This window comes from Peromyscus maniculatus, chromosome 16 (genome assembly GCF_049852395.1).
Source record: "Peromyscus maniculatus bairdii isolate BWxNUB_F1_BW_parent chromosome 16, HU_Pman_BW_mat_3.1, whole genome shotgun sequence".
NCBI lineage: Eukaryota > Metazoa > Chordata > Mammalia > Rodentia > Cricetidae > Peromyscus > Peromyscus maniculatus.
In genome coordinates, this window is record NC_134867.1 from 46,193,434 (window position 1) to 46,218,331 (window position 24,898).

Sequence of the window (24,898 nt, forward strand, 5' to 3'; positions counted from 1 at the left end):
AAACACCATGACGGAAGCAGCAAGGAGAAGGGAAGTGATATAGATATGATAGGATAAAAGGATAGATTATTAAACCTACTTTTAAAGAGCGACTTGTTTAAAATGTTTTACATTGGTATAGATTTTAGTTTGTTGATACAAGTTTAAACTTAATTTTGTTATACTGTATATATATAGTTCTATTCCCGTTTGAGGTATTATGTTTATGTAACTCATTTAAAATTATAATGAATAATTTAAAAATACAGATCAATTAGTCTTCTATGATAGTCAAACTTATAGTCATGTTAAGTTTTCTAGGTATACATAGATATATTTCAGATAGACAGGTAATCTTCAAACATTTCAAAGACCTATAAAATATGACATTTAAAATGTTTTAAAAATTTAGACTTTCTGGACAATGAGACATGTCTGCTTCTGACAGCACCAGATTTACTTCAGAGAGGAGGATGGGCATCAAAGACACTCTATATGGAGTTTATCTTCTTCTTGACAAAAATAGCCATTTGGGCAAGAAACTGTTCTTGCCTGGACTGCTTGATTAGCTGGACATACAAGACCCATAGAAAGGTGACCACTGAACTTTGATTTGCAAAATGGTCCTTCAGGTTCCTGATTCACAGAGGAAACTGCCAGACATTCTATAGGACACTAAAAAAAAAATGACTAAAAGATTCTAGGCCTATTCGCTAAAGACAGATGCCCCAATTTTACAAAGGAACATTAGGTGACTGTCCAGGCTGCCAGCTATCTCTGTCTACCCTACAAGACTCCCAAAAGTTGCTTACATCCTTCTCCTGTTTCTCAGGTAATAGTATATCCTTTTGGGGTCTTTGATGTAGTTAAAGACTAATTATAATTTTCCTTAGTTATGATAAAAGATAAGTTAGATATGAAACCTTAGACTCACAAATATAAAATAGATAGGGTATCTTCTTTAATTTTGCCAAATACAAATAAACTAATTATTATAAATAAACTGGATATTATAACTGTAATTCTTTTTTAATAATTGTTTTGTTATCTATAATTTTACTATGTAAAAGTTAAAACCTTCCTTTAAAAAAGGGGGGGGGAAGTGCTATGAGATGTTCTGTATGTCAAATATGTTACTCTGATTGGTTAATAAATAAAACACTGATTGGCCAGCAGCCAGACAAAACATATAAGTGGGACAAACAAAAAAAATTGTAAAAATAAAAGGCTAAGTCAGAGAGACACTACCAGCCGCCGCCATAACAAACAACACGTTAAGATACCGATAAGCCAGGAACCACGTGACAACTTATAGATTAATAAAAATGGGTTAATTTAAGATAAAAAAAATAAACAACAAAAAGCCTGCCATGGCCATACAGTTGATAAACAATATAAATCCCTATATGTTTACTCGATTGAGTCTAAACAACTATGAAACTGACAGATAAAAAAAAAATTTGTTCTAACCGTGGGCTAGACCAAAAAAAAAAAACCTCTAACTACAGGGAAGGATGAATTTCACCAGACAGCTTAGCATCCACCGTGGAGGAAAGTGAACACAGGAGTTCAAGTCAGGAACCTGGAGAGAGTAGTGGAGCATGGTAATGTTGTAACTGGCTTTCTCCACAGGCTTACACTCAGCTACCTTTATCTTTCTTTTTTCTTTTTTGTTTTTGTTTTTGGATTTTTGTTGTTGTCGTTTTTAGTTTTTTGCTTTCAATTTCCATATATTTTACATTTACTGTTGCTTATCATTTCTGGCGTGTAGCTTTGCTCCTCAGAGAACAATTTGCTTCCAAACATAGTCTTGGTGTTCATCATCCGAAGCATAGTTAGTCTTCGTGTTCATCCGAAGCACTATTCTAAATCCTGGTAAATGTGCAGTTATCATTCTATCATTTCTGTCCTCTTGAAATTACGTTACACATTACTGTATGATCATATAACTGATTTTGTTTCTTCTATACAGCTGTCTTATTAGACTGGTGAAGATTTCAGGTCTAGGCTGATAGCGGTATCAGGCCTGTTTTCCCCTCTGAGTTGTAGATAACAGTGTTCAAAGTTCCAGCACTGCTTTCATTTCCTGTTATGTTCAGCGAGTGCTGTAACACGAATCTTAAAAGATCTTATTAATAAAAACAAACCTGGAACCAGGTATTGGCGTGAATGCTGAAAGATCACAGAAAAAGAGCAAGCTACAGCCAACCTCACCTCGCCAACTCCTCAGTCAATCTTGTTTCCTCAAACTGGAAGCCTCCTGTGTCCTCATCCAAATGGATCTCAGCTGAACTGCTGCTAAAAGCCTCTAGTTCCTGGTCCTCATGCCTTATATACCTTTCTGCTTCCTGCCATCACTTCCTGGAATTAAAAGTGTGTGTCACCATGCCTGGCAGTTTCCAGTGTGGCCTTGAACTCACAGAGATCTGGATGGATCTCTGCCTCTGGAATGCTAGGATTAAAGGTGTCAGTGCCACCATTTTCTGGCCTCTATGTCTGTCTAGTGGCTGTTCTGTTCTCTGACCCCAGATAAGCTTATTAGGGTGCACAATATATTGGGGGACACAATATCACCACAGAGTGCAGGCTTCTAATCATACAAACTTCTTCCCCTTTGGTATGAATTCTCTGGTGTTCATTTTATATAAGCATTCATTCTCTTAAAGACTTCAAGTAAATATGTGAAGATACTGGCTGGCTTTCAGTTGTGTTACATGGATAGCATATCTTTTTTGTTTTGTTTTGTTTTGTTTTGTTTTTTTGTTTTTTTTGTTTTTCGAGACAGGGTTTCTCTGTGTAGCTTTGTGCCTTTTCCTGGAACTCACTTGGTAGCCAAGGCTGGCCTCGAACTCACAGAGATCCACCTGCCTCTGCCTCCTGAGTGCTGGGATTAAAGGCATGTGCCACCACCGCCCGGCTGCATATCTTTTTTTTTTTTTAAGATTTATTTATTTATTTATTTACTTGCTTGCTTGCTTGTTTAGTTAGTTAGTTAGTTATTATGTATGCAGCATGTGTGCCTGCGGGCCAGAAGAGGGCACCAGATCTCATTACAAATGGTTGTGAACCACCATGTGGTTGCTGGGAATTGAACTCAGGACCTTTGGAAAGAACAGTCAGTGCTCTTAACCTCTGAGCCATCTCTCCAGCCCAGATAGCATATCTTATTTTTTGCACTTTTCTGTATTTTTCAAAATAAGAATGGAGGTAAAGGTGGGAACTCTGTACCTGCAGAAATGTTATAGTTGATTAATTCCCAATCAAATACCAAGCTTTTATGGAACATATTTCTAAAACTTTAACAATGAGTGGATAGATTTGACACTCTATGTAATGAAATTATCTATTTTATTAAATTTTAAAATGACAGCAAAAATATTATGTATTTATTATGTGTATGTGTGTTTTGCTTTCGTGCATGTTTGTATACCAAATGTATGCCAGGTGCCCAGGGCAGCCAGTAGAGGGCATCAGATCCTCTGGAGTTACAGGAGGTTGTACGTTGTCTTAGACATGCTGGGAATCAAACCCAGGTCCTCTGGAAGAGCAGCTAGTGCTCTTAATCACTAAACCATCTCTCCAACCCTCAACCACCTTATTTATATCTTCCAGGACCACCTCCCCAGGGTGGCACCACCCACAGTGGGTGAGTCCTCCTCTATCAATCATTAGTCAAGAAAATGCCCCACAGATTTGCCTACAGACCAGTCTGATGGAGGCATTTTCATTTCATTTCTTTTTTTATTAAAAATTTATTTATTATGTATACAGTGTTCTGTCTGCATGTATCCCTACAGGCCAGAAGAGGGCACCAGATCTCATTACAGATAGTTGTGAGCCACCATGTGGTTGCTGGGAATTGAACTCAGGACCTCTGGAGGAGCAGCCAGTGCTCTTAACTTCTGAGCCATCTCTCCAGCCCCCCTTAAAATTTATTTATTCTTTATGTACATTGGTGTTTTGCCATGGATGTTGGGTCCCCTGGAACTGGAGTTACAGACAGTTGTGAGCTGCCATGTGGTTGGTGGGAATTGAATCCAGGTCCTCTGGAAGAGCAGTCAGTGCTCTTAACCATTGGGCCATCTCTCCAGCCTGGAGGCATTTTCTCAGTCAAGGTTTCCTCTTTCTAGATGACATTAGTTTGTATCAAGTTGACAAAAAGTTAACCAGCACAGCTAATAATAATCATCATCCAGGATTAGCTAAAATAATAATAATAGTAATAATAAATGTTCAGATAATTAATAATAATATCCAGGCTTAGCTATGATATAACTCTGGGTAAATTAATTTTCCCGAGTCTCTTCCATGTGTTAAATAAAGATTGTATAAACTAAACCATGAAGTGCTCAGTGTTAGCTAGGACTGTTGTGATGGTAAGATGCATTCCATGATCTGTTTCTTCAGTATGGCCTGTCTTAGTGAAGAATGCTTGAAGCACAGGAATCACAATAGATTATCTATTATAATCTTATTATCGTAAGTCCTTTCTTTCCATATTGAACAGGAAGCATTTACTGAACACCTTGGGATATGCCAGACACTGTTCTAGATGCTTGAAACAAATCAGTTAAGAAAACAGACTAAAGTCTTTGCCTTCATGTCATTTTTACAATTCAAACCCTAACTAGCTTATGGAAGCCTTTCTCAAAAGTACTAAGTCCCTCCTCAAATTCTGCAGTTCTGATGTATGCACTCCTTAGTTTAACAGAGTGGTTCTCAACCTTCCTAATGCTGCGACCCTTTAATACAGTGCCTTATTATCTTTGTTGATACTTCATAACTGTGATTTTGTTACTGTTATTAATGGTAATATAAATTATCTGTGTTTCCTGATGGTCATAGGCGACCCCAGTGTAAGGGACATTTGATCTCCAGAGGGGCCGTGACCCACAGGTTGAGAACCACTGGGTTAGCACATATGTTATTTCATCCTATAGGTCTAGGCCTTTCTTCTTCCTCTCCAGTGCAAGCTGCCATCTCTCTCAGTCTGTTCCTGCAGCCTCCACCAAGAGTTCCCTGGAACAACAATTTGTATTCCTGGGTCGGGTTTTATGAAACCGTGATTTACAGCTTAACTTTTACTCTCTGAGGTGAGCGGGGGTGGGGTGATGCATTAGTGTTGACACTTTAATTGCATGAACACTTACAATCTGTTCCCTTTCACTTCGCCTGTCTACTCTCAATGCGGCAGCCACAGGAGCCCTCTGATGCAGTAATTTAGGAGCTCTCCTGAAGTGATGGCTCATTTCACTCATTTTTGAGAAAATGTCTGTCAAATACCCAAATAACTATTATTTAATCCACTATCAGTCACTCAGGAAAATCAGTAAAATTGCTGTAAAAGGCATTTCAGGGAATCTGTAAAGTCAAATGCTTCTCATAATAAAAACTGGAGTTTATTAACTTTTTGCACAGTTAATATTTGCACAGATTATACAAAAGCAACATCAACGACAGCTGTGATTGGTGTGAATCAAGACAATGGCGTCAAATTATACTTCTAATGGGTGTATTCTGCCTCACCTGATCAGTAAGTGCAGTTAGAACTGTTTCATTGACAAGAGTGTCTGTGCTGAAAGGCAGACAACTGGACATGCCTCTAACGCAGCAACTCAAGAGGCTGGGGCAAGAGGGTAAGGAACTGGCGGCCACTGAGGCCAGCCTAGGCTACATACAGCATTTGGGGGGACGGGGAGTCCTTGATAAAGCCCTAAGATCACTAACTTTACGACATTTTAACCCTTGATGCAGACCGTCCTCATTTTTTTTCCGCACGAAGAAAGCAACTCTAGTGTTATGTTGGTTTCCTATGTTTACATTACTGGGGGGCACACCCAGGGCCTCAGGCACACTAGGGAGGCACTCTGCTGCAGAGCTGCTTGCCCAGTCCTACAGTGTAACTTGCAGACTTGGGCATTTGGCAGATTGGTTTTTGAAAGTGAATCAAAGGGCAGCACCCGGAGATCCCGTGTCTGGGTCTTGCTTCAACAGTGTTTGGACGGAGCAGACCCGGGGACTCCCTTTGTTAGCTTCCAGCCACCTCTAAGTGTCTCCCAGTCGCAGCCTCTGGGACCATCTCCTCGAAGCCTGCGGCTCCTAGGGCCAACCAGCACCTTCTCTTCGTGGTTAGCTCCATACTGCGTATCAGCCATGAGCTCCCAGTTCCGTCAGAATTATTCCACCAAAGTGGAAGCTGCAGGGAACCTCCTGGTCAACTTGCACCTGCGGGCTTCCTACACCTACCTCACTTTGGGCTACAATTTTGACCTGGATGACGTGGCTCTGGAGGCTATAGGCCACTTCTTCCTCGAATTGGCAGAGGAGAAGCTCAAGGGCGCTCAGCGGCTGCTGAAGATGCAGAACGAACACGGAGGCCTCTGCGCACTATTCCAGGACGTGCAGAAGCCATCTCAAGGTAAGTGGGGTAAATCCCAGGAGGCCATGGAAGCTGCCTTGACCCTGGAGAAGAACCTGAACCAGGCCCTCTTGGATCTTCATGCCCTGGCTTCTGCTCGCACAGATCCTCACCTCGGTGACTTCCTGGAAAACCACTTCCTGGGTGAGGAGGTGAAGCTCATCAAGAAGATGAGCTTCCTCCGCAGGGTGGCTGGGCCGAAGCCAGCACAGACTGGTGTGCCCTCGCCATCTCTGGGCGAGTACCTCTTCAAGAGGCTCACTCTCAAGCATGAATGACTAGGAGATGTCACCTTCCAAGGGGCTCCCTCCCCTGCCTCAGGACCTTCACCTGAACCTCTAGGCAGCTTTGTAACCGTTCCGGAGCCCCTCCCAAATCTTGGGACCAAGTGAAAATAAAGCATTTTGAAATAGAAAAAAAAAAAAAAAAAAAAAAGGGAAGGGAATCAAAGGGATCAAAGGGGTCTGGTACTTCAAGGAAAATTACGTATTATTTACTATCGGTGGCATTTCAAGCTTTTGAAGCAAAAGCTGAAACCAAACAGCATTCAGAGTTTTGCAGTTTCTCAGTACTGTAATATATTCCTGATGAGACGGGAGTGATTACCAATGAATGTGATCTTTTATGCATAGAAATGTGTCATCATTTGGAAGCCCATTGGACTCGGTGAGCTAATACCGTCCAAATAACTGATCATAGATAGTCTAATATCTGGGTACAAAGGGTTTAAGTTCATAGTTCAAAATAGGTGAATGAATTTTAATGTAACAAGAACAGCAGGCACATTGACTTAGCTTTATATTGCATATTGTAATTTGCACTTTAAAGCTATGAATGCTGGCTTGTACTGACGTATCAATTAAGAATATGAACAACTATTTGAAAAGGCTAAACATTCCTTCTGTACTACATACTATTAAAAAATGAGTTTGGGGGGAGTGTGAGATGGCTCAATGAGTACTGGTGTCACCAACAACTCTGGCAAACTGAGTTCCACCTCTGGGAGGCAGACGGTAGAAGAACACAACTGACCTCTACACAGAAGCGATGCACACACACAAAACAAGTGTAGTTTTATTTTAACATAAAGCATTTTGGAGGTTGAAGGTGTGGCTCCGTGGTTAGAGCATTTGCCCAACATGTCCAAGGTCTTGAGTTCTAACCCCAGGTCTACAAAACAAAAATTTAAAGTATGTATCTTTAAAAGCAATCTGCTCCAACAGTCTGAATGTAGAAGCCAATTTGAGAATCCAGCTGACAGAGTTTCTCTGTGTAGCTTTGCACCTTTCATGGATCTTGCTCTGTACACCAGGCTGGCCTTGAACTCACGGAGATCCACCTGGCTCTGCCTCCAGAGTGTTGGCTGGAATTAAAGGCGTGTGTCACCGCTACCGCCAGGCCCAGCTGACTTCTATTAAGGTAAGATACTGAAGACATATGCAGCAAAAAGTCTGGGGGGTTGGTTTTTTTGTGTTGTTTTTCGAGACAAGAGTTTCAATGTAGCCTTGGAGCCTGTCCTGGAACTCTCTCTGTAGACAAGGTTGACCTCGAACTCACAGAGATCCGCCTGCCTCTGCCTCCTGGGTGCTGGGATTAAAGGCGTGCAGCGCCGCCGCCGCCGCCGCCGCCGCCGCCGCCGCCGCCGCCACCACCACCACCACCACCCAGCGCAAAAGTGTATTTTTAAAACCATTCTTCTCACACTTGGGAGGCAGAGGCAGGCAGATCTCTGAGTTTGAGGCCAACCTGGTCTACAAAGTGAGTTCCAGGACAACCAAGGCTACACAGAAGGCCCTGTCTCAAAAACAAACAAACAAACAAAAACAAAAAAAAAAAAAACCTGACTGTTCCTCCAGAGGACCCAGGTTCAATTCCCAGCACCCACATGATAGCTCACAACTGTCTTAACTCCAAGATCTAATACCCTCACACAGACATACATGCTGGAAAAACACCAGTACATAAAATAAAAATAAATAATTACAAGAAAGAGAGAAAGAGAGAGAGGAAGGAAGGAAGGAAGGAAGGAAGGAAGGAAGGAAGGAAGGAAGGAAGGAAGGAAGGAAGGAAGGAAGGCAAGCCATTCTCGCTAAACTGTTTTCATAAAAATTTATCATTCAGTGTTTCATTATCTGTGTGTGGTGTATGCACACGTGGTACAGGTGTGTCGATCTATGCACACTCAAGGCCAGAGCATTTACTCCGTCACTCTCCTTTTTTTGTTTGTTTTACTTTTTATTTTCGAGGTTATATTATACTATCTCCCCCTTCCCTTTCCTCCCTCCACCCCCCACACACACTCCTCCTTGCTCTTCCAAATCCATGGCCACTTTCCCATTCATTGTTGTCATACACATACATACGTGAGTGTGTGTGTCCTAAATACCTGCTCAGTCTATGTTACTGCTATAAATGTTTTCAGAGCTGACCACTGGAATTGGAGAACCAACCGGTGTGCTCTTCCCTGGGGAAGACTACTTCTCCCTCTCTCAGCATCCCTTAGTTGCCTGTAGTTCTTTGTGGAGGGTTGAGGCCTTTTGTGAACTCTTTCTCTGTCTACTTTAGCATGTTTATTGTCTTTATTCAGTTCATCTCTAGGCTGCCATGTTGGTGAGACTCTCTGAGTGTGGCTTCTGACATTCCTAGGAGACACTCGAAGCACACTCCCTGATCCTCTGGGACTTATTTCTGCCCCCACCCCCACCCCTTTAGAAATGCTCCCTGAGCCTAGGAACCTTTTAGAAGGGTGTGTGGGTTGAGATTGGGCACCACAACTCTGCATTTTGATTGGTTGTACTTTTCTGTAATGCTTTCCATCTGGTGCAAAGAGAAGTTTCTTCCTTTTTGCTTTCTTTTGTTTTTGCTTTGGATATTTTGTTTGATTGTTTGTTTTGAGACAGGGTGTCTTTTGTGTAGTTTTGGTGCCTGTCCTGGATCTCACTCTGTAGCCCAGGCTGGCCTCGAACTCACAGAGATCCGCCTGCCTCTGCCTCCCGAGTGCTGGGATTAAAGGCGTGCCTTTTTATTTTAAACCGGCAGATTTTATTTTATATAAATGAATGTTTTCCTGCATGTAAGTGCAGCACTTATGTCTGCTGTGCGCAGATGCCGGAAATGGTTAGTGGACCCACTGGGACTGGATTACAGTTGTGAGCGGCCATGTGGATGCTGAGGATCAAACCACAGGGTCCTCTGAGGAAGTCAGTTCTCTTACCCATGTAGTTCTCTCTCCAGGCCACCCTCCTCTTGAGACAGGGTCTCAAGGTCTGAACCTGGAGCTCAGCCAGCAGCCAGCAGCCAGCAAGGCCTAGCTATCCTTTTGTCTCAGCTCTCCAAGGCGCTGAGGAGAGAGCTCCATGGAGCTATACCTGGTTTTCACAGTAGTAGTGGCGATTTGGACTCAGATCTCTGTGCTTGCACAGCGAGAACTTAGCTCCAGAGCTCTCTCCTCAAATCCTTCACTGTTGCTTTTGTTTGTTTGAAACAGGGTCTCTCTACATAGCCCTGGCTGTCCTGAATTCACTGTGTTGACCAGGCTGGCCTTGAATTCAGCAGAACAGCTTGGTTCTGCCTCCCCATTGCTAGGACTAAAGGCATGTCCCACCATGCCCACCTACAGTTACTTTTAAATAAATTATTAAAAGTATAATATTTAGTTTTTTTCTTCTGTTGAATGCCAACAGCTGTAATGCAAATAAAAACTTCCCATGTCTTCAGTAATTTTTAGAAGTGTAATGGAATCCCAAGATGTGGTTGGAAATCATATTTCTAAAATGCATCAGATCATGCCCTCCCCCGCCCCAGACAGGGTTTCTCTGTGTAGCTTTGCACCTGTCCTAGAACTCACTCTGTAGACCAGGCTGACCTCAAACTCAGAGATCCACCTGGTTCTGCCTCCCACGTGCTGGGATTACTGGCACCAGATCTTGTTTCAAAAGTCCTTGCATTTGCCTATCAGCCTCCACTTCCTGTTGCTGTCCTGGTGTTCTATGGCCTTTCCCTTCCTGCAACATTTGGGAGAGGGGAGCAGTGAGGCAGGGTTTCTCTGTGTAGCTCTGACAGTCCTGAAACTCGATCTGTAGACCCAGACCGACATTAAACTCGAGATCACCCAGCCTCTGCCTCCAGAGTGCTGGGATTAAAGGCGTGTGCCACCACGCCCAGTGAGTGACTCCAACGGCTTTATTGATGTAATCTTGAACTCAGGAGATTCTCCAGCCTCTGCCTCCAGGATGCTGGGATTAGAGGCGTGCACCCAGCGACTCATATAGCATTTATTGTTGTGCCTTCAGGAAGTCGAACACACTGCTGCTCTTGAACCCACTGCACTGACAGGCCCTATTAGAAGGGAAACAACTTCCCACGCTCTGCATGGCTATTTCTTTTGATTCCTTCAAGTCTTTTCTCAAATGTCATCATCGCAATAACTTAGCATCATAAGCATAGTATTTAAAGTTCTGAATCCTTCAAGCCGCCCCGATCCACCTGCATCTTCTAACCCTTATATCTGCTTTAGCCTCTCTCTCTCTCTCTCTCTCTCTAGACTGGCATAATGTATGCTCTGGTGAGCACTGAATGAGTGAAAAAAAATTCATTCACCATTTCTGAAGACATATGTCATAAAAGTGTGTATAACGGTGGTGGCCCACACCTTTAATCCCAGCATTGGGGAGGCACCGGCAGGCGGATCTCTGTGAGTTCGAGGCCAGCCTGGTCTCCAATGCGAGTTCCAGGAAAGGCGCAAAGCTACACAGAGAAACCCTGTCTCGAAAAACCAAAAACAGTGTGTATAACGGACTGAAGGCAATGAATGCTTAAAACCTTGATCTACAGAACCCTCCCCGAATCCCACCCAAGGAACACGGCAATCCACTACAAAGGATAAGATAAACTTTAAACTTTATAAAATTGATAAGGACGACAATCGACTATGGGGAAGAAAAAAAGCGGACTCGAAACGCGTCAACACTCCCGTGCGGTCTTCTCCCGCGCTTGCCGGTTCTAGCACCGCTCCTCCCGCACAGTCCCCAGGGGTCCCGACGACGGTCTCTCTCTCTCTCTCTCTCTCTCGGCGACTCGTTGGGAATCGTCCGCGGGTAGGCAGGCCCGAGACGAAGGAAGACCACACAGCACAGGACGACCACGCATCCAGGAGGGAGCTCGAGGAGGAGGAGGAGGAGGAGGAGGAGGGGAGGGGGGTCCAGGGCTTGGCCGGCGGGGAAGCCTGGCCAGCGCTCGCCTCAGTTCTCCTCGGGCTTGTCGGCCGGCGGCCCGCTGGGCTGCAGCATCTTCTCCATCAGGTTGAAGCGCACGCGCGCCTTGCTCTCATTCTCGGCGATGGCGAAGTAGTTGAGGAGGTCGAAGTGGCCCATGTAGGAGCAGTAGGAGTCCCGGTGCTGGTTCACCAGCCACTCCCACTTGGTGGTGTCGGCGTGGCCCGTGCCGATGTACTTGGACTGCAGATGCTCCAGCTGGCTGTGGATGGTGTACCGGTCCGTCATCTCGCCGCGTCGCTCTGGGCTTCGAGATCAGGCCCGCAGAGCAGAAGGCTGCCGCTCTCAGCGTTCAAAGGAGAGAGGAGACGACACCGGCGCCGCACGGAACCGCTACCGGCGACGCGGAACCTCCACCAGCGCAGGCGCGGGAGAAAGACGCCACCGGGACGCATGCGTAGCCGCTCACCTCCCGGGCGGAAGCGGAAGAGAATGCTGCCGCGGCATTGGAGTTGCCTAAGAAACCCGGGGCGGTCCCCTTCCCGAGCCCGCCTACTTGGGGAGCGATGCATGATGGTCGGCTGGGTGGCTCTTGGGTGATTACGTTCTAAGCCGAGCGTTGCATTCTGGGACTTGTAGTCCAAATGTTTGATGGTGGGGTTGGTTCGATTGTTTCCTGACTAATATAGGATGGTGTCCAACGGGCTGGAAGCATCCTCCAGCGGCACCAGGCTACAAGGAAAGGAAAAACCCAAGTGGGTTAAGGTTACAAATGACCGGGAAAATTAACTCTTGTCTCTAGACGCTAACGCGGTGTCATGGTCTCTGCCCTTGGTCCCAGCTTTGTCTCTTAGGATCTGGGTACTGGGAAAAGTTCTTTGGTCCCAGATGCTTGGTGATGAGTGTCAGCACCAGTAGTCTCGCCCGGTCGCTTCCACATCGAGCTCCAGGCTCCAACTCCTCAACCCACCTAGGCGCCAAGGCCTCCAAGCAAATAGCCTCCCTTTAAGGCCGCCCAAAAGCATTTCCTTGAAGTCAGTTGTGGCTCAAGACAAGGAACCTCTTCTTCGCTTGAACCTTGTCTTTTTCTGCTTGGTTACTGCCTGATGTTCAGTTTGGAGATTATGCACCTCCTCACAAGGGTATAAACCACTTGAGAAAAAGATAATGTACTTCAAGCCGGGTGGTGGTGGCGCACGCCTTTAATCCCAGCATTCGGGAGGCAGAGCCAGATAGATCTCTGTGAGTTCGAGGCCAGCCTGGTCTACAGAGCGAGATCCAGGACAGGCACCAAGACGACACAGAGAAACCCTGTCTCAAGAAACAACAACAAAGATAATATACTTCTTTTATAATGTTCTTTAAGGATCTATAGCTTGGTGGAGATTGTATTCTCGGGGGGAGGGGGGGACAAAAAAACAAAAACAAAAAAAAAACCAAAAAACTGATGAATGGACAAAGAGCAATCTCAGCCCAAGAGAAGGGACAATGGGAGACCATTTAAATATACAGTAGTTTGGGGATATTTTTGTGAGACAGGCTCTGAGCTCCTAGACAGCCTGCTGCCTTGGCCTCCTGAATGTTGGGATTAGAGGTATGTGCCACTACATCCAGTATTTATTCTTCTGTTTAAACTTTGTCATAATAAGCATCTTGCCGGGCAGTGGAGGCCCACGCCTTTGATCCCAGTACTCAGGAGGCAGAGACAGGCAAATTTGAGTTTGAGGCCATCCTGGCCTACAGAGCTAGTTGAGGACAGTCGGGTATACACAGAGAAACCCTGTCTCATGAAAAAAACAAAAAAAAACACCAAAAACTCAAACAACAACATAATAAGCATTTCTACAACATAGAGACTATACCAGGAACTTATGAATTCACCATCCAGCCGTACTATACCTTGCCTCTTATTATTGTCATCATTATTGTTGTTGTTTGAGACAGGGCCTCAAATTCTCTGCACCTGCTTCAGACTTATTGATAATGGATATTTCTCCCATATTTTTGCTATAAAAACAGTGCTTGGGGAGAAGAAGGTATGGTGGTTTGAAAGAAAACAGCCCCCAAAGAGAGTGGCACTATTAGAAGGTATGGCCTTGGTGGAGGAAGTGTGTCACTGTGGGGGTGGGCTTTGAGGTCTCATATATGTTTAAGCCCTGCCCAGTGAGACAGACCACTTCCTGTTGCCTGCATATCAAGATGTAAACACTCTCAGCTCCTTCTCCAGCACCATGTCTGCCTGTGTGCCACCATGTCCCATGATGATGATAATGGACTGGATCTCTAAACTGTAAGCTACCCAATTAAATGTTTTTCTTTATAAGAGTTGCCATGGTCATGGTGGCTCCTCACGGCAGTAGAAACCCCAGCTAAGACAGAAGGCTAGAGAAAACATGATTGGATATCACATTTAACTCATTAACATGTATGCATTCACATGCATACTAAAAGAAACTGGGCTGGGGAGACAGTCCAGTCTGTAAGATTCTTACTCTGCAGGGACCAGAACCTGAATTTGATCCTCAGAACCTACATAAGAAAAGTGTGGTGATAGTGTGTCCACCAATATATTGTGCACCCTAATAAACTTATCTGGGGTCAGAGAACAGAACCTCCACTAGATATAGAGGCCAGAAAATGGTGGCACACACACCTTTAATCCTAGCATTCTGGAGGCAGAGATCCATCCGGATCTCTGTGAGTTCAAGGCCACACTGGAAACTGCCAGGCATGGTGACACACACTTTTAATTCCAGGAAGTGATGGCAGGAAGCAGAAAGGTATATAAGGCGTGAGGACCAGGAACTAGAGCCTTTTTTAAGCTTTAGCTTTTAGCAGCAGTTCAGCTGAGATCCATTCGGGTGAGGACTCAGAGGCTTCCAGTCTGAGGAAACAGGATCAGCTGAGGAATTGGTGAGATCTTTTAAGACTCGTGCTACAGAAAAGCAGGGCTGTGGTGGCACTTGTATTCCCAGCACTGGGGAGACTGGATCCCTGGAACTCAGTGGCCAGCCACCCTAGCATACTTGGTTGTCTGAGGCCAGCAGGAAGCCCTGTTTTAATAAATAAGATGGGTGGCACTTGGGAATAACACCTGAGGTTGGCCTCTGCTTCTACAGGCACATCATACTCAAACACCTGCATACACACAGAGTAAGATTTGATGCTGTAATAACATTTCGTTTATTTATTTATTTGTTTGTTTGTTTGTTTGTTTGTTTTGTGTGTGTGTGTGTGTGTGTGTGTGTGTGTGTGTGTGTGTGTGTCTGCAAAGGTACTTGATACTTGATGTGGGGAGGGAGGGCACCTGCCATATGGTGCCTGTATGAAGGTCAGAGGACATCTTTGCGGAATCAGTTCTCCCCTTCCATCTTTCCGTGGGTTCCAGGGGTCCAACCCCATTTACCAAACTTACACTGCTAGGTCCTTTGCCAGCTAAGACATTGGTAAGGCCCTGCAAGGAATATTCTTGTGCACGTAGTTTTATACATGTGAAACAGTATCCGTAAGAGTAGCGATGCTGGGACACAGGGAAGAGTGTCATCAAGGTTTCCTAGATGTTGCTAAACTGCTCTTCACAGAATGTGGTATTGGTTGTTTTTGCTCTTTTTGGGGGCCCGCCACCCAGCTCCCACATAAATCACACATGGAGGCTTATTCTTAATTATAAATGCCCTGCCTTAGCTTGGCTTGTTTCTTGCCAGCTTTTCTTAACTTAAATTATTCCATCTACCTTTTGCCTCTGGGCTTTTTCCTTTTCTAACTTCTGTATATCTTACTTTCACTCTTACTCCGTGGCTGGCTGGCTGGCTGGCTGGGTGGCCCCTGATATCATCTCCTTCTCTCACTCTTTCCTTGATCTTTCTTCCAGATTTCTCCTTCTATATCTTCTCTCTGCCTGCCAGCCCCGCCTATCCCTTCTCCTGACTACCTATTGGATGTTCAGTTCTTTATTAGACCATCAGGTGTTTTAGACAGGCACAGTAACACAGCTTCACAAGGTTAAACAAATGCAACATAAACAAAAGTAACACACCTTAAAATAATATCCCACAACAGAATGGTATAACATTTGGACAGGATTAGTGTTTCTTTTACTTCACTCACTTCTCAATACTCAGTAAAGTTTTTAAATTGGATGGGTGGAAGGAAGTTTCACTGTATCTTTAAGTTGAATATTCCTGAATACTATGGAGGCTGGGCTGCTTATTGGTCTGTTGTATTTCTATCATAATTAATTATAATTATTATTGTTATCAGCATCATTGTTATTATTTGGGGAGGTGTTTTGAGACAGAGTTTCTCTGTGTAACAGCCCTGGATGTTCTAGAACACTCTGTAGACCAGGCTGACCTTGAACTCACAGAGATCTGCCTGCCTCTGCCTCCTAAGTGCTGGAATTAGAGGTGTTCATCACCACCACCTAACTGGTTCTGTTGCTGTCCATTGTGGATTCAAGTCTTTTGTTCATTTCTTTCTTCTTCTTATTTATTTATCTATATTTTATGTGCATTGGTGTCTTGCCATGGTGTCGAGTCCCCTGGAACTAGAATTAGAGACAGTTGTGAGCTGCCATGTGGGTGCTGGGAATTGAACCTGGGTCCTCTGGAAGAGCAGCCATTGCTCTTAACTACTGAACCATCTCTCCAGCCCCCGATTTATAATTATAATAAGTGGAGCACTAACACCTTAGAATCTAAATAAACTTCTGAGTACTTTCTATATTTTCCCAAATGACTTTTAGATTTTGTTTTCCTAAGACAAGGTCTGACTCTATAGGCCAGGCTGACCTGGAATTTGAGGTAATCCTTCTGTCTCAGCCTTCTGAGTCCTGGGATTACAGGTGAGAGCCACCACTCCAGCCCACATGACATTTAAAAGCACCCCAAAATCCTAACACTTAACTATGTCAGCTTTCAGATAATGGGAAAACTCAGCATAATTTCAATGTAAATTATATTAAATTTATAGATTAAATGGGAAAATTGTACCTGTACTGTATTGAATCTTCTCATTAGTGCACATAGAATATATTTCCACTTATTTGTGTACTGTTAAAAGCTTTAAGTAAATCTGTATATTTTCTTCAGGCCTTTCCCTTCTTCTACTAGGTTTATTTTGGGTGGGTGGGGGGCTGCCATGTATATTTAAAGATATTCCTTAAGAATCCTTGGTGCCGGGGCAGTGGTGGCACACACCCTTAATCCCAGCACTTAGGAAGCAGAGGCAGGTGGATTTCTGTGAGTTCAAGGCCAGCCTGGTCTACAAAGCAAGCTCCAGGAAAGGCACAAAGCTACACAGAGAAACCCTGTCTCGAAAAAACCAAAAAAGAATCCTTGGGACCTGGGAAGGACTTCTATACATATTACTGATAAGAGATTTGGTCTAGAACTGGTAACCTTAACATATATGGGTGTTTTACCTGCATGTATATCTGTGCACCACTTACGTGGCTGGGGCCCACAGAGGGCACTGGACCCTGGAACTGGAGTAAGAGAATAGTTAGCCACCATGCAATCACACCTGGGTCCTCACAAGAGCAGTTGGTGCCCCACCGGTACGGTGACTCAAAATCTTCTGTAACTCCAGTCTTAGGGTATCCTGGGGACAGTGCATGCATGTGTTAAACAGACATAGACAAAACCCTCGAACACATAAAAAATAAAATTGTAAAAAGCAAAACAACAAACTCCTTCCCTTTCTTTTGAAACAGGGTCTCTCTATGTTGTTCTGGCTGGCCAGGAACTCCCTATGTAAGCCAGGCTGATGAGGATCTCACGGAGATCCACCTGCCTCTAGTTCCTAACTAGTAGCTAGGATTAAAGGCATGTGCGACCACACCCAGCTTTCCCCCTCTATTGGTCTTGTTTTATTAGCTGCATGATGTTCCCGTGGCCAGGACATTACTGTAAATAACCATCCTTTCATTGGTTGGCTGAATGCTGTTCCCAACTCTGCAGCGATTAATATCATACATGGGTATTGTTTTATACATGTTTATTCATAGGGCAAGTTCTTCACACGGGCATAAAACACAATTTGAACAAAACAATTGTTGTGAATACCCGTGGATCACTCTAACCCAGTGATTCTAGAGGACTTTCAACCGTCTTGTGCCGAAGAAATTATGTTCAGATTTAGAAAGCCAAAAGTTTAAATGAAAACCAACTAAAGACATTCCTTTGAGTGAAAACTTATTTTAAATATTTTTTACTGTAAGACTTTCGGTATGTACAGGTGTTGCAATAATGCTTGACACTAGGGGGCGCCAAAACACCACTTAAAGCCGGCATACAGACCAGCGGTGAACATTTTTGTTAATTGGACCCAAGCGAGCTTCCCAGCCAAAACAGGCCAGAAAGGTGTCTAGTGTCTGAGATGCTGGAGGTCAGACTTTGGTCCGCTGAGTGTTTAAAGAAACCAGCTAAGAGCCATAATTTAGTGGGGGGGGGGGGGGGGGGGGATGAATGACTTCCTAGTCATCTTCCAAATATTACTTTAGGGTTTTGTATTTAGTTAGAATACGTGGTGGTATGGAATGTGTGGAATGTACGGAAGTCTCTTTTTTCGTGAGTTTTGGTTTTGGGGTGTGTGTGTGTGTGTGTGTGTGTGTGTGTGTGTTGCTGTGTGTCGAAGGAATGTAGTTTCAGACAAATAAAATCCTGTCTCCGATTTTATTTATTTATTTATTTATTTATTTATTTATTTATTTATTTATTGTGGTTAAACAGTCTTTGGCTTCTGTTCTTTCTCAGTCATTGTGGGTTTCGTGTGTTCAAGAAGAGTTATAACTCTGTTTGGGAGGCCTGTTTGACCCTACAGAGACACACATAATAAGGTCAAATTGTCAATACCTTTTTGCCTTTTTCATACCCCCGTACTAGGGCAGACATGCCAAGTGCAGCCAGCCTCTCCATGACTCCTTTAAGATTTAATGGGCCAGTCCCTCTGATTTTTGATGATACCAGTAAATCACAGGCTGATACAATTTTTGAAAAATTTCTTATGGGGGAAATTTTTGAAAATAACTTTGAAGTGTTCAATTACGCTGATTGCTACAGTAATGTAACTTTTTTTTTTCTATTTTAATGGGAAAAACAGATGTTCAGTTGGAACGTCCAGCTTGCCCCTGCACTGTCTGGGAAGCCCTATTCCTGTTTCTTTCTCTCTTCAAACCTCTCCTGCTCACTAAATGAACAAAAGGCACCAAAAAGCCCAGTTGCAGATTTCTGGCAGCTTCCTCCCCTGAAACGGTGAGCTACTCACATCCCCACCTAAGCTCAGCTTTTGACTATACTTGGGCACAAACCCAGCCTTGTGGCGGACACGTCATCACCCTTAGCCTACAACCTATAAAGTCTCCCTTCTGGCCTCGGATCTCTGGGACTGGAGAGCTCACCCTGGAGTTACTTTGCTCAAATAAACCTGTTGTTAACCTTTTTCAGTTCAGCTTGACCCGGCTTACTTCTTCAGCAGAGGAACTTCTGGGGACAGGGACAGATAACCTATCAGTAGTGTATCAACTCACAAAATACCATAGACTGGGTGACTTAGTATCAACAGAGATTTATTATTCATGGTTCTAGAAGCAGGCAAGACCAAGATACAGGCACCAGGAGACTCCTCTGGTGAGGTCCTGAGTTCTGTTTCATGGCTGCCTTTTTGCTACTTCTCACGTGGGGGAAGCAGTAAGGGAGCGCTCCCAGCCAACTCCAGTAGAGCCGCGAATCCCAATTATGAGGGTTCCACCCTAGGACCTAGTCATTCCCCCAGCCCTCTCCACCTAATACCATCGTTTTGGGGTTAGGACTTCAACATCCTATTGGAATGAGGCACACAACCATTTAGACCATACCAAATTAAGAATCGAAATTCACCCTTTATTTCTGAGAGGCAAATGGTTGTTGAACATACAATGGGAAGAAGTTTCTAGTGTAAGGAGGGAGTCTGAAAACTGGGTGGTGGCCTTGGGAGATAGGGGCAGCTACATAATGAGTTCATGGCCCTGTCTCAAAAAACCTGTGTGTGTGTATGTGTGTAAGTGTGTATACTCAAGCACAAGTATATGCATACAGAGCTTGGTGGTGGAGTCGGGAGCTGACCGCTTGTACTTCAGCAAAGGGCTGCACAAGAGCCATGACAGAGAGCAATGGGGAAGGGGTGGGAGGCATTGAGGGGCAGGGATTAGGAGAAGCATTCTAGAAGGTGCCACTTGACGTTTCTTACAGGTAAGGACAAGCCAACAATGACAGGAATTCTGGAAGAGCATTCCAGGGACAGAACAAAAGCTCGGGAGTCAGAGGAATCTCCAAGTGTCCTCGGAGGCTCTGAGACATCTCCAGCAAGGTGACAGAATGCCCTTAGAAGAGGTTGGAGGTGGCAACAGAGACCATTTCGGGCTCAAGACTCTAGAACTGCTATCCTGTCCCCGTTCTCCTCTTTAGCACTTACTGTTAGCATACTTGCTTAACACGTGCATCAGAGAGTGCATCGTCTGTCTCCCTAATTAGAATATATAGCCCAGTAGGACAAGGAACTTTGTGTTTGGTTCAGAACTTAGTGCCTTAGCCCTTTCAATTGTCCTAAGTACTAAATACTTTTAATGCTCTTATTTTGTTGATGGGAGCTTTAAGTCAGAAAGGAGTTTCCGGGTGAAATGGACTGGCTGCCGCAGGGGTGGCTCAACACCCCTGGTGGCCTTTCACCACCCATTTATTGGACATTTTTCTTCAGCTTATATAACTCTCTATGCAAGGCTATTTCAAGTCTCTCCCCTTCTGGATCAATTTCTGCTTCAAGGGTGACTTATAAAGAAATTCTGGCCCTAGGGTATGTGTGTATATGTTGGGGAGGGGTGGTTGTGGACTCTTAGCCTCAATTTCCATGAGTTACCTGCTTAGTAAGTTGAGGAACCGATTCATTGCTAGAGTTGTACAAATATTTTCAGTCAGAGCCTCATCTTTGGAGTCTTCAATCATTGTATTGAACCATATTTTGAGACAAGGTCTCATGTAGCCCAGGCTATATCAACAATAATAATTATGAACTTCCCATCCTCCCGAGGGCTGGGATGATAGGCAGGAGGAGAAATAGCACCCGGAGTCCAGCTGAGTCCAGCTGTTGGAGCTGATTTCTGAGGACTCAGGTGTCAACCTGTAGTTCAGAGAAGATGGCTCTGAGCACTTTCCTCTCTTGCAAAGGAAATATTGCCTTTCTTAGCAGGTCAGAAATTGTGTACTTGGCAGCCAGGACCTGCTCCAGGGTGTTATCTCTGTTTTCCTGAAATGAAACCTGCGACTCCCTGCCAGGCAGAGCAACTCCTCTTTCCCATATAAGGGAAGACATGACAAGATACAAAGAGAGCAGATGAAATCACACTGCCAGGATTCATACTTTCACGTCAAGTTTGGGAATAATCCATCCATGTTGTTGCTGAAGATGTTCAAAATAGTTAAGAGATAAGTACAGCAGACTCCGTGACAGATTTCTTGGGATTCAATCTCTCTAAAAGATGTAACTGGCTTATAATTTCCAGTTTAAAACAGTGAGAATGTGAACAAGGATGTGAATGACATGCTAATATTTAAGAGAAATGGATTCAATAAATTCCTGTTAGATTAAGATTTATAAGAGCCTTTGAAATGCTCTGGAAAGCTTTTCCTATTAGGATCCTGTGCTTGCTTGGTCAACCATTTAAAATGCTAAAAATAAATTAAAGATATTAAACCCATTGATGTAGTTTAAAATATTTAAGGGTGGTCGCTGGAGATAAAAATCAATATGAGAAAGTAACAGTGTTTCTATATTTCAGGACCGAGACCATGAAACGGGCCACACATAAATGCATAATTAATTTGTGACAAAAGGCACAGCACAGTGAGGGACAGAAAAGCAATCGTGGTAATAAGGGATGCTAGAACAATTGAGTACCACGTGCAAATAAAAAGACGAGGTTGGACTTCTAATTCACTCCACACAAAAGTCAATTCCAGGTGGAGATGAGATCGACCACACTGCAAACTATGAAGCTGTCTGATAAGTCATGTAGGAGGATGCTTTCCTGTGACCCCTGACTGGAGGATTTCTTAAAGGGGACTCGCAAAGATCTCGCTGTAAAAACAGGAGGGTGAATTTTTTTTTAAAGTTTTTTTTTTTTTGGTTGAGAGCCACCATGTGGTTGCTGGGAATTGAACTCAGGACCTCTGGAAGAGCAGCCAGTGCTCTTAACCTCTGAGCCATCTCTCCAGCCCCCCAGGAGGGTAAATTTAATTGTAAAATTTAATTTTGTGGAAGCGGGACCCTGTGGATCCACAAATGCCTTTTAACAGATGGTGTTCATCTTGACATTGGCATACAAAGCGATGGGTTTCACTGTGGTCTTTTCATAATTGACCTTCCCATCCCTCCTCCTCTGTTCCGATTCCTCTTCTGGCTACGCCCGCCCCTGTTGTTCCCCTTCTTCCTATTAGAGAGCCCTCCTTTCTGCCTCCATAGCCCATGGGTTCCCTTACCGGCTCTTCTTTCGCCACTGGCCTCCCATGAACTCTCTTCCCTTCCTCTATGGGTCCTTTCTAGTTTCACGGCTTCACACACACACACACACACACACACACACACACACACACACACACCTCACCCACATGTTGCATTTATCAGTGTTTCACTTACCACACTCACCTTAGTGACCTCTCCTACCATCCGTTTTTCTGCAAATGTTATAGTTTCGGTTTTCTTTTCAGAAAAAAATGAAATCTCACAGTGTATACTACCTTCTCTTTATCCTCTCCTCTGCTGATGGCCCTCTGGGCTGCTTCCATTTGTGCGTGCGTGCGTGCGTGCGTGCGTGCGTGTGTGTGTGTGTGTGTGTGTTTCGAGACAGGGTTTCTCTCTGTAGTTTTGGAGGCTGTCCTGGAATTCACTCTGTAGACCAGGCTGCCCTTAAACTCATAGAGATCTTCCTTCCTCCTCACCCCAAGTACTGGGATTAAAGGTGTGTGCCACCACACTGGGCAATGGTTTTCATTATTGCTCTCACCAAAACAGTTTAGGAGGGGTTCTATTCGTTTTGCTCATAGTGTCAGAGAGTTCTGTCCAGGGTCACTTGGATTCATGTACTTTGACAGTACATCATGATGATGATGATGTGTGTGTGTGTGTGTGTGTGTCAAAGTAACTCACATTATGGTCAATACAAAGCAAAGATCAGGTATTGGAGAGATGACTTGGCAGCTAAGAGCACTGGTTGCTCTTTTGGAGCTTGGAGTTTGATTCTCAGAACCCACACAGGGGCCCACAGCCATCTGGAACTCTAGTTCCAGAGGATCAGACACTTCTTCTGGCCTCCACAGCACTGTGCACACATAGTGTGCAGATAAACCTGCAAACAGCATTTCCGTACACATAGCAGAAAGGAAGGAAGGAAGGAAGGGAGGGAGGGAGGAAGGGAGGGAGGGAGGGAGGGAGGGAGGGAGGGAGGGAGGGAAGAAGGGAGAGGGGGGAAGGTATCAGAGAGGGAGAAGGGACATGGGACAAGATAATCTAAAGAATCCATCCCCACCCACTCACAGTGACCTACTCCCTCCAGCCAGGTGCTACCTCCTAAATTTTCCAGTGCCTCCCAAAATAGTGATAGCAAGCAGAGCAAGCATGCAAAACATAATGGTGGGAGACATTTCATATTCTAGCCATAGCAATGGTATACAGAACCTTTCCTTTCTTTTTTCTTTCTTTCTTCCTTTCTTCCTTCTTTCCTTCCTTCCTTCCTTCCTTCCTTCCTTCCTTCCTTCCTTCCTTCCTTCCTTTCTTTCTTTCTTTCTTTCTTTCTTTCTGTCTTTCTTTCTTTCTTTCTTTCTTTGTTTCTTTCTTCCTTCCCTCCTTTATTTCTTTGTTTCTTTCTTTCTTCTCTCTCTCCTTTTTATTTTAGGTTTAGGTTTGTTCATAAAACATAATAATCTACAGTGTTCTGCCTGCACACCAGAAGAGGGCACTAGATCTCATTATAGATGTGAACCACCATGTGGGTGTCAGGAATTGAACTCAGGACCTCTGGAAGAGCAGCCAGTTCTCTTAACTAACCTCCGAGTCATCTCTCCAGCCCCTTACTCTCACTCTTGGCTTTAATTTGCAGGTTGGCGTATTAGAATCTCGAATTTTCTCTCCTCAGTTCATCAGTGACACTTAGCAGTAGACTCCTGATTCTATCCATAGTCCATGGTCGCTGCCTTCCCCATAATTCTCAAACTGTGAGGCTATGCACTGGCTGGGGTATCTCTGGCCTTATGCTATCAAATGTACCACAGGCAAAACTCTCAGCAGTCTCATCCCTACAGCATGGAGGGGCCACCAGTGAGTGACATGGTCCTCACTGCAGTCTGACCTGCGAGTGGACAGATTTCAAGACCCCCATTCTGGAAGCATCTGTTTAGGATTGCCTCATGGCCCTACCATCTTAGGTTGAGACTTCCAGCAGCACATTTTGAGACAAGGACCATGCTGTAAGAGACCCGTGTGCTCTCAGAACATAGGACATGTGGAAAGCTTAGGGCACAGGGAAGCAAGGGTTTAGGGCAAGGATTCTCAGCATTTCCAATAATGCGACCTTTAATACAATTCCTCATGTTCCAAGGATAACATTATTTCCATTGCTACTTCATAACTGTAATTTTGCTACTGTTAAAGAACTGTAAATATTTTTGGAGATAGAAGTTTGGTGAGGGGGTTGAGACCTACAGGTTAAGAATCACTGCTTTAGTACTTACTTAGCAAGGAGGTAGGCTCAGCAGGAGATTCCCTTTAACTTGTGGAAATACAGTCCTAGCATTAGTCACTACCTTGGCTCCAGTGGGATTTGAATTTGGGGCGTGGTGGTGCCTCTTCAGTTGGGGACAATTGGAGACAAGCAGAGATTGGTTGATTGCAAGCCAGGCTTTTAAAAACGATGGAGTGAGACGCTGGGCTGCTCGGCGGGAAGAAGCAATCCTGACCATTGTTGGGCATTAGAGCCCTCCTCCTACACAGTTGATACCAACGCCTGGTTCACAGATTCCCTTGCAAGGCAAATGAAGTCGGATGACTGGCAGCTTGAATATAAATGGAATCCAGATAACCCTGGAAGTCAGGAAATGGACTGACAAAGTTGTCTGAAGTCTGATGGGAGGTCACAGGGCTTGTGGGAAATAAGTTTCGACCATCAAGATCTGCTCAATGATTCGGTTGTTCATTTAGACAAGTATTTGTGCAAATACCATAGTGTTTATTACACCCCGAACTTTTGCACCCCTCCCAGATT

At 44.3% G+C, this 24,898-nt stretch overlaps 2 protein-coding genes and 1 long non-coding RNA gene across 3 annotated transcripts; 2 read left to right on the forward strand and 1 right to left on the reverse strand.

The window, feature by feature from the left end:
• The first annotated feature begins 5,969 nt into the window (after positions 1–5,969).
• On the forward strand, positions 5,970–6,675 carry LOC102922860 (ferritin light chain 1-like). The gene has a single exon (XM_042262001.2). It carries the CDS (start codon positions 6,133–6,135, stop codon positions 6,673–6,675), a length of 543 nt encoding a protein of 180 aa, XP_042117935.1. The 5' UTR covers positions 5,970–6,132.
• A 4,604-nt stretch (positions 6,676–11,279) lies between these two features.
• Sf3b5 (splicing factor 3b subunit 5) lies at positions 11,280–12,046 on the reverse strand. The gene has a single exon (XM_006976678.3). It carries the CDS (start codon positions 11,896–11,898, stop codon positions 11,638–11,640), a length of 261 nt encoding a protein of 86 aa, XP_006976740.1. The 5' UTR covers positions 11,899–12,046; the 3' UTR covers positions 11,280–11,637.
• Positions 12,047–18,309: 6,263 nt separating this feature from the next.
• Positions 18,310–21,340, forward strand: LOC143268977 (uncharacterized). The gene is made up of 3 exons (XR_013045232.1): positions 18,310–18,863; positions 19,839–19,956; positions 20,833–21,340. It is a non-coding gene; the product is annotated as an uncharacterized LOC143268977 (long non-coding RNA).
• Positions 21,341–24,898: the final 3,558 nt, after the last annotated feature.